This window comes from Limulus polyphemus, unplaced genomic scaffold (assembly GCF_000517525.1).
Source record: "Limulus polyphemus unplaced genomic scaffold, Limulus_polyphemus-2.1.2 Scaffold388, whole genome shotgun sequence".
Taxonomy (NCBI): Eukaryota; Metazoa; Arthropoda; class Merostomata; order Xiphosura; family Limulidae; genus Limulus; species Limulus polyphemus.
The window spans coordinates 218969-229760 of NW_013665998.1; the positions used below are offsets into that span (position 1 = coordinate 218969).

General features: G+C 32.6%; 1 protein-coding gene across 2 annotated transcripts in view; it reads right to left on the reverse strand.

Annotated features, from left to right (window-relative positions):
• Positions 1 to 10792, reverse strand: part of LOC106457897 (proline-rich protein 5-like) — a 53573-nt gene that overhangs the window by 17489 nt on the left and 25292 nt on the right. The window contains exons 2-5 of one of the 2 annotated variants that reach the window (XM_022383955.1): positions 6655 to 7640; positions 5836 to 5922; positions 4846 to 4894; positions 3143 to 3200 (exon numbers count right to left, since the gene is read on the reverse strand). In XM_022383955.1, the coding sequence (XP_022239663.1) occupies positions 3143 to 3200; positions 4846 to 4894; positions 5836 to 5922; positions 6655 to 6890 (430 nt within the window). In that variant the 5' untranslated portion in view covers positions 6891 to 7640. Of the gene's footprint in view, positions 1 to 3142; positions 3201 to 4845; positions 4895 to 5835; positions 5923 to 6654; positions 8050 to 10792 lie in introns of those variants that run through there. The other variant, XM_013917346.2, reaches the window with a different exon arrangement.

Here is a 10792-nt window from a genome sequence, read left to right on the forward strand (position 1 = left end):
AATTTCATATTGAGGTTATTTATATTTAATGTTTATTTTTCAATTTATGTACTTTTTTTTTCAATTACGCATCTCATGGTGTGTTTATGAAAAGCTTACCAATAAACCGTGTCAAAATTCAATTTTATATCACACCTTAATCATTAAATATAGTTAGATTCGTTCATGAAACTTATTAATCTTGTAAACATAAAGCGTTTCAGTTTGTAAAGTTTAAGTTATTCGTGATCTTAGAAATTGCGTACGATTATTCTCAGAAGAATTAGAATAATACTTAATTTTAGGTGAAAAAAATCTAAATATGTTATTTACATTACTGGGTGTTAAAATTTAACATGAGTTAATAAAAAATATATGATTATTTTAATAATTTTGGTATTAAGCAAATACTGAAATGGAATATGATTAAAATAATTATTTTGGTGCTAGATGTGGCAATAATTTAAAAAAGTATGTATTTAGTTGTTTATTGTTGAATACAATGTTGAGAATTAGTGGGCTGTTTGTTCTCTGCACACCGCGGGTATCGAAACCCGAGTTTTAGTTTTACATGCCCATCAGACTTACCACTAAGCCACCAAGGGACAAACTTCTTTGCATGGAATCATCTCGCATGCTGCAATCGTGAACTATTTGTGAAATGATAAATAAACCATAGACTTTCTTCACCCATTTCTATGTATACAGCTAAAAATATAATTGTAAGGTTATTTCGAATTCGTTCCGTTTCCCGTAAACATTCTTGTATTTGCATAAGTTTAGAAGATACCAAAGCAAATATGTAAGTTATAACGATGGATAACACAATGCTGTGAAATTAATACAAAAAATATAAAGATTCAGAGACGGATGCATAGAAGTAAATAGTGTTAGAACTTTGAGAAGAAAGTGAAGGCACAGGTAACACGTATAAATTGTGAAGGTTAATAGTAGCAATTAATAAGGTTAACAGTCGACTTACAGACCACAGAAAACAAAGAAATAACTAGTAAAAGCCATTAAGGTTAATAATTTTAGATATAGAGGTCAATAGTAAGATTAATGGAATATAATAAGTACGTTGTTAAATAGCAAAAGCTATTCAGTTTGAAAATAGAAAACAAAAAGAGGTTAATTACATAAAGTAGCAGAGATAATTTGGCTGATTTACACTTGCGAATAACAGGATTTATATGGTATAGAGGTCATTAAAGTAACTAGTATAAAACATTAACGTTAATAAGGAAAAACAGGTTATAGCATGACATATAGAATGTAAGAGGCAAAGAGGTAATAACTGCTAGACGTTATTCAGGTTAATGATACGAAATATAAAGGGTACTAGCAGTATTTACACATTATTAGGAAAAATTTGTCGCTAAATATAAGAGCTATGTAGGGCTGACTACTGAACTTGAAAAAGGAACCAAACAAAATAGGGATGGAAGTGAACATATCACTTGATCGGCTAATGGTCACATAACAGACTAAGCCGTCCAAACTTTACAAGTTCAGTGACCAGCTCTACATAATTTTTTTATTTAGCGATTACTTTTTTCCTAATACTTGTTTTATTACTTTTTTATATGGCGTACGTGGGTTACTATGTTATACAGAGTATTTTAAAGCTTTATACATTTTGCATATAATAATAATAAAGTAGGTAGTTAAATATCGTGAAGACTGTTTTGCTCTATCAAATAGTTACTGGTTGAACTAGATAGGCGCTAAGCCTGTTGAAGAAAGATGATGATGAACAAAAATAAGAAATCTCAGTTTTGGATATTCACCACTTTTCGACTTTGGGACGCTCTGGATAGCTGAAAAGCGGCATATACACCGAAGATAGAGTGACTATGCCAAGTAGCTCTTCATATCTAGCTTCTGATAACTTGTAGAGAAAAAATTAAAATTACTTTTGTATTGCTTTAATACGGGCATCCGTGCTATTCCAACACAGAGAGTGCGAGTGCACTCTCCGTTACTGTATAGTAACTAACAGAAATTATTGAAATTGATAATAGGATTCACAGAGATAAAATGGCATAGAGATAAGTACTACACAAGAGATATCATTGAAAAATTTAGAACTAATAGATGTTATTAGAAAAAGGCAGCTGTTCAACAGCATGCACTGCCAATACTTAGGCTGTTAATCGAATAGTGGGATATCATCATCACTTTTATAGCAGGCTCAAAAGTACAGAGTACGTTTGGCAGCAACGAGTCGGGAATCATGAATTCCAGTTAACTGTAACATGTATTCTAGAAGATACGAAGTTAGCCAGTAGATACTACGAGCTGTAATCTTCACGTAGTATGCAAGATATAAAGGTAATTGACAGAAGTTATTGAGATTATTAATAAGGATTTTGGTTAATATATAGTTTGGAGCAACGTGGTTAATAAAGAGTGTAGGAAGCGTAACAGTAACTAGTATAAATTATTGATGCTAACAATAAGACTTAAAAGTATTGAGCATAACAGTAAAAGTTATATATGTTCAAAGTAGAAGATACAACGATTTCGAAAGAATGATAAACTGTAACAATGCATTACCATAAACAATGTTTGTGGAATATTATTAATGACGAAAGAAGAACTTAGAAACTTATTTTTTCTTATTATTATCATAGTTATACGTGATGCAACCAGAAATTGAGATTTGTTCATTTTGAATGTATTTTCTTTGTGTTTTATACTTTTTGAAGCAAATTATATGTTGAACTGGATTGATTACTTTGAAATCCTTACTTATGAATAGGTAAACTCTAATTTTCATACGGAGGCTCTGTTCGTCATTGAGGTTTGTTTGTTTCTTTCTTTTTGAAATTTCGCGCAAAACTACTCGAAGGTTATATGTGGTTTGAGGTACAGTAAAAATATTACAAATGAAAACAACTTCAAGATTTAGTATAATTTCTAGCAAAGAACGTATCAATTTCATAACTGTTACGTTAATTGAGTTACGCAATGAGTTTTTTTTGTGATAATTTCCTTTATAAAATAATTCTAAATTATTATAATTAACCAAAAACAATTACAAGGAACTTACAAAATATTGTGTTTATTTTGACATATTTTGCAATGTATATTGCTTTATGGTAATTCAACTTATTAAAAACATAGAACATAGAGTAACATCAAGAACATATAGACATACCTTTAGATTGACGAATATGTTCTCGAAGGGACATCATTCCTTTGGTTAGTATTTGTTGCTGTGAGGAAAATATAGAAACATCAGTGCATGGGGAACTTACCTTAATGTTACAATACGCTTTAGCTTGCACAGTTATGAAAGACAGTTTTCGTCAGGTTGGAAATACGCCATATAAAAAAGGAAGTAATTTATACAGTCTACGAGTAAATAATTTTCAATGTTAAAACATATGTTGATTATTTAAAACTTTATAACGATATAATAAAAAAATATAACAACAATGAAAGGTAATTTAGATTAGCTACACGCTATTAGTATCATAGTAAATAATGGACCTCATGTTATTTCTTTTATTTGATATAGCGTTCATATATAAATCTAATTGAAGAATAAAATAATTACAGAATTCAGTGCAGAGTTAGCATGATTAGATGAAGTTATGTAAAAAAAAAAGATGATTAGGATAGTGCCAGAAATTTACGTTAGTTCGAGTCAGTTGCAAGTACAGATGTCTAAATATAATCATTCAGAATATAAATATAATATTCTAATAATCTACACTGTATACAAAGAAGATAATAAATCTGGTGTTGTAATAATATCCATATTTAGTGTTACTATCTTGACTTGCTATTTATATATATATTTATTCATACAAAAACGACTTTGTATAATTAATACTGTTCATAGCTCGTAAAATGCCTCTATGAATGCTATATATTATAAATAAAGAAAATACAGACTTCTAAAAGTCAACGATTCAATGAATAGAAGTGGGTTGTTTTATGTTGAAGTGTGAATACTGTTTAATAAGATTTATAAACATTTTGAGGGTGGCCTTGTTACGCCTGTTATTACTTCTATAGAGGCTTGTTTTATTAACAATAGTATATTTTGACATAACAGATACAATCATGAAAAACTGATTACTTACATACAAAATCTACGTGAGCGAGAAAAATAAATTCAATTTTTCCGATTTCATATTTGATTTGCATCAATTTTTATTTACCTTGAAATATTTAATTGACGAAACAAATGAAAAATGTTAAAAACATTAATATTTTGAAACTGTAATAAGTTTTTCAACTTCAATGAATTCATACCAAAGTATGGTATTGTAAATGTTCAGTTTTATGGTAATGTTTTTTCCTCAGTATTTAACCCATTATACGAAGGTTTGTTATTAGAGTTGTTCAGCTTTAACAGATTCATTACAAAGCATGATATTAGGAATGGTCAGTCTTAACAGGCTCATACTAAAGTCTGATAATAGGTTTGTCCAGTTTTAACAAGTCCACACAAAAGTATGATATCAGAATTGTCTATCTTTAACAAGCTCAAGAGTTTTCAAAGGTTGTAACCAAGGTGAGCTCTTAAGTTAAATCAAACTAAAGCTACCATTTCAAATTTTACATAAGTGAACTTTAAGTAAGGCTTATCTTGTTTCTTGTTTGTTTGTTTTTTAATTATAGGCCAGTTAAACAAAGAAATCGATTAACAAGTAGCTTCCGATATTTTCGCGATTTGATTTGTCATAGGTGATCATAGGTTTCGTTGTCCAAAATATGTAATCTGATTTGATTTGTCATAGGTGATCATAGGTTTCGTTGTACAAAATATGTAATCTGCGCACGAAAAATATATTATCATATATTAAAATCTTACCTATGAATTGAATAGTAATACACAAATGTTCGTACCTTATAATATTCGTATATAAACGGACCGGCATTTGTGTTCTGAAGTTTTCTGCAATGAAAAGAAAATGCTATTTAGTATGTTTCTCTTGGAAAAAGTTTTTTCCAAGGGTGAGGTTGTTAGAGGCCCAGAATTCTAGAAGCCTAATTAAAATGATTAAGCATACCTTAAGATTTATGAGAAATATCTTTATTTTCTCTAATAGAAACAATGGCTGTGTGACAATCAATGGGAACATATTTTACCTTCTCTGCATGAAGTCATTACCTTGTCTAAAAATTAACTGGAAATTTTCCAAGTCACACATGGAAAAATAGTTGTGGTACCCCCAAAAAAAGCTTTCGATAGAAAACAAATATTACCGAATCATTTCACTTTTAATCGAGAAAATAATCTTAGCTATTGTTAAGTCATGGATATATATTCAGTAATAAACTACTTTATACGACAGTTTTATTTAAATTATTATCGATCTTTGCATTTCTGTTTCGTCAGGAACAAATTCTGAAATAAATGATGCTTTTAATCCATACGAGTAACACAGATGTTGCAAACTTTTTAAAAATAGCGAAAACTATTGATAATCTGGTCTGACATATCTGAGATATTATATACCTGTTACAAATAAATCATATTGTTTAATATGAAATATTCTGAGACAAATTTCGATGCTATACTGCAGATTTAATAATAGAGATACGTTAAACATTTATATATTAGCTGACCTATTTTAGGCTGTACAAGACACTGAAGAAGTAAACGCTTGCTATAACAGATTACCGCTAGACGAATCCTTTTGGATCTGAAAAGTACTAAGGCCTATAGATATCGTTTTACAAAATAAAAATAGGAAAGTACATTGTAAATAATACAGACTACAAAGACAAGATGTAGTAGACATTACCTTAGTTAAAATAAAATAAATCTTGAAACCTAGCCTGGTCTGATATTTAAGAAGGAAATAGATAAGATATAACAGAGACCAGTCTTACCGTAGAGTTTCGTGTAAAGAAGCAAGCTCTCCAACCTCCAAGACTGGTTGTGGTCTTTGAAACAAACCTACAATTATCTTCTGAAGGCTGAAGGTTGAACATGAAGAAAACAAAAGCAAATAGTCAGTATAACAGCAAGACTTTTCGTTACAGCTTTCCAAATACAAGTACATACTTATACATCATAATATATGACTACTCACCCGCATTTTTTCTCATCGGGTGTATTGAAAAACTGAACATTTTCTTCTAGTTGTGTCCCTTAGCTGAAAAAAATTATATAATTGCATCTAAAGTAAACTTGTTCTTTCAGAAGCAAATAGAAAATAGTTTGATTAAAGAAGTGTTTGTAGCTTGCAAAATAAAAAATTCTTAGGCAGATCGTTCATCCGTAAGGGTTCTTTGCATCTTTATACTTTGGGTGAAATTAATAATATATCGCGTTTTCTGTTTTGGAGGAAGTGGTGTTTGTTTTATGCTTCTACGAAAAATTGGGATATATTGGAGACTGTATTATCACTGATTTGGCGGGTTTGGACTTTCGACTATTTTTCAGCTCCTGTATGACAATCGCATTCAAACAAATGTCATTTTCTTTTCTGTTACCTAAATATTGTTGAAGAGTTTTATTTTTGCTTACAACAGGGAGAGGTAGTTAAAAACAATAATCCTTTTTAAACTTCCGCATTCATTGTTTATGACATAAATTATACATTTTTGATACAGAAAAGAAAAAAAAATGAGTGTATCTTTGATTTGCTGTTTTAAAGCCCCTATCATTAAGGGGTACTTTCTATACATTAGAAAATAGTCACTCACCTGTCCCACTCATCCTTTTCACCTGAGATGGCGCACTTCCGCTGATGATGTTCTCTGTGGTATGAATTACCAACGAGCGATAGTTCTCCATTCTCTGGCACGTCTGGTAAAATACCGCAGTTGCGACGAATAGTGTGGGGAGCTGCTACGGACCCTAAAGTCTGTAGAGACTGAAGACTGATAGCACTCATACTCTTGTGAAAAGTCTGTGGAGATCGATGACTAGATTCCTGCATGATTTCTAGATGTCATGTACCCATCAAGCTATATTCAAACTACTCATTTATTTTGGTGTTATTCACGCATTTCACACCAACAGCTTCCAAACGTTATTGTAGCTCATCTGCAGGTGTATACATCATGTTGCACGAAGATCACCGTAGTTACTGAATAAAGTACAAACGTTCACTCATTCATCAGCAGCTGGTCAACGTGACGTTAACAGCCTTACAGCATACAGATCACGTGGGGTAAGTCGGTGAAAGTTAGCGAATGCACACACACACACAGTGAAAACAAAATTATACCCTTAGGCAATCTAGATGTAAAAAGACATTCGACAGCAGTAGGTTGGTACCTCTAGTGACTGTTTTCAAGTATATGATCATATTCTACATGTTGCTATATCTGAAATTCAATTACACAAAGTGGCAGAGAAACTGGCTACAAATCGAAAGGGCAATAAAAATGGACTACTTCCTCGTTCATGTTCACTTCCTGTTCAATAAAAATATTTTTTCTCCCTATCTTAAACGTTTTGCAGTTGATGGTTGTAGTTTCTTCATGTTAGGTAACGTTCGATGTGTGGCTTGGGTATTTAACGCACTCTATAATACTTCTATTAACTGTGTATTTGCCGCTGTGTTACTTATTATTAGTTATTAAGAGCGAAGAAGCAAATCTCATGCCTGAAACACCTTTGACTCAACCAAGAAATAGAACTATTTAGTCATCATGATGATTTCCGCGGAACTGAAGATCAACACCTATAAGAACAGTCACTAAACTCAATTACTATAGTTCATATATCCTTAGTAAGATTTACTTTGGGTGTCTTAAAGAGTTTTATTTGTTAATTTTATTGAATTTCGCGAGGAAGTGATAAATGAACTAAACGACGAAGAGGTAGACCTCATGTGATTTTAGGCATAGCGTCTAATTTTGAACAGCGGACCATAGGGAGCACAACCAGTCAGCAGCAACCACTGTGGGAGGTTGCTATTCTTGTAGTCAAATAGCGAAATTAACTGCTACTCTTATAACGCAAAACATTTCAAACCCGAGACCCTTGGATTTCCAGTCCGATACGTTAATCACTAAGTCGCTCTCGGTCCAATTTGTTTGTTTATTTTTGAATTTCGCTAGCCATCCCTAATTTAGCAGTGTAAGACTAGAGGAAAGGCAGCTAGTCATCACCACCCACCGCCAACTCTTGGGCTACTCTTTTACCAGCGAATAGTGGGATTGACCGTCACATTATAATGCCCCCACGGCTGAAAGGACGAACATGTTTGGTGGGACAGGGATTCGAACCCGCGACCCTCAGATTGTGAGTCGAGCTCCTTAACCACCGGGTCATGCCGGGCCCTCTCGGTCCAGAAGAAATCCCATTCTGTGATGTATAATTTTAATAATGCTTGAATGGGTAATGAAGAAACTCCATGCCAAGTTTAACATGGTAACTAATATACAATATTTTGACAAAGTTTTGTCATCATCAGGTATGAGTAATTTACATAGGAATATATATATATAGTATGGAACAAAGCGGCCAAATGACTGAGATTGCTTAACAGCTTAGTAAAAGCATCTTGGCAGTCAGGGGTGTTGGTTTAGAGTGGGCTATTTTGTTCAATTAAGATTGCTTCCTTAATTTTCCGTTTATTGATGTTTGGTTCTTTCTTTAAAATGACATTATTTTTACTAATTTTACTAAATATTCTCAAGGCCCGCATGGCCAGGTGGTTAGGGCGCTCGACTCCCAATCTGAGGGTCGCGGGTTCGAATCCCGTCCCACCAAACATGCCGTGGGGCGTTATAATGTGACAGTCAATCACACTATTCGTTGGTAAAAGAGTTGGCTGATGATGACTAGCTGCCTTCCCTTCTTACACTGCTAAATTAGGGACGGCTAGCGCGAAATTCAAAAACAAAATATACTCAAATATAAATAGTGCGCGCTACCTAGAGCCGCTATGTTCGACGCGATTGCAGGTAACTCGCTACATTTTTAATATAAATTATAATAATTTGTATATTGTATATAATTATATTTTGTATAATTGTATAATATTATATATATATATATATATATTGTTTCGGACTTAAATTAGTCTTGCCTAATCTACCTGACATATTCAGCTGATTCGATCTGTAGCAATGACTTGCTGGCTATCCGTAACGTAATATATATATAAAGCGTTTTTTGTATTTGTTTATAATATTGTTATATTTAATATTTACTGTTTAAATGTTTAGTTTAATTTAATATTAATTTAGAAGGTTTGTTAATTTATTTTTATGTCAAAATTTAGCGTAGAAGTACTGTTGATTGTTTTATTAAATTCCTGAGCTGGAGAATTCTAGCAGAAACTTTTCTTGGTTAAAACGTTTTATATATTATATATATTATTATAAATCGTGATTAATAATATACGTTATATTATATATTATTATTAATAAAATGATGAATAATATATATATTTATAATATTATATATTATGTATATTATATATTGTTATATAGTTATTATAATATATAATAGTATTATATACTTTCGTATAATATATTGTATATATTTATATTTACACTACATTTTGCTTACGTAAAACTATCAAACGTGTTACGTGATGCAGTTGCTGTCGTGAACATGTTGTGTCCTGATTGAACTTTTACAGTACAGCAACAAGACGTCATTTCGTCACTTCTCCTTATTTCCGTTCGTCATTCCATCAAAGCAATATTTAGCGCGAGATTGCGTCGTAATGTACATTAGCTAATGTTATAAAATGGAATCTGGTAAAAAAGATGACGTTTCTTTATAGATGTTTTTAACAGTGAGTCTAATCGTGGAAGCAGCCATCAGTGGACTTACATAATAGCTATTTTGAGCGACGGTACATTCAAGAGAGTGTCCGGAATGCTATTTACGAAGGTCCAGACGCTTTCGAACAAACAGAGCTGTAGCACCGTAGCAGCTGACCTTATACAACAAGAACTGGGTAAACATTTGAATAAACAGACCCATAGCACCGTAGCAGCTGACCTTATACAACAAGAACTGGGTGAACATTTGAACAAACAGACCCGTAGCACCGTAGCAGCTGACCTTATACAACAAGAACTGGGTGAACATTTGAATAAACAGACCCATAGCACCGTAGCAGCTGACCTTATACAACAAGAACTGTTTGAACATTTGAACAAACAGAGCCGTAGCACCGTAGCAGCTGACCTTATACAACAAGAACTGTTTGAACATTTGAACAAACATACCCATAGCACCGTAGCAGCTGACCTTATACAACAAGAACTGTTTGAACATTTTAACAAACAGAGCCGTAGTACCGTAGCAACTGATCTTATAACAAGAATTGGGTGAACATTTTGTTGTTCCATGCGCTACGCGGTGGAATTCTATGTACCATATATTCGTTCCCCTGGAGAGCATAATAACTAAGAGAGAGGGTTCAGTCAATAAATTGTGTGATGAGCTGGGCATCGCTCGTTTCAACCTAGGTAATATAAATTTCATCAAATAATACGTAATCGTCATGCGACCTATAGCACACGCACTGGATTTACTTCAAAGTGAAACCAAGTCCTATGGGACTACTTCTGCCAACACTTACCGTATGTTGGACAAAACTGAAAGATCTTTAAGATAAACAACTTCAGACTTGCAAGTCACTTGTTAATGGTTTAATTTCAGGAATTTGGAGGCGCTTTGTTTGTTTGTAGTTATGCACAAAGCTACACAATGGGCTATCTGTGCTCTGCCCACCACAGGTATCGAAACCCGGTTTATTTGAATTAGAAGTTTCTTAGTTTTCTTTTGGATTCTTTTTAAAGATTTAAATATTTCTATTCTTTTGTAATTTTTCTTTGTTCCCTTTTAGTCATTTTATATCGATCTAGT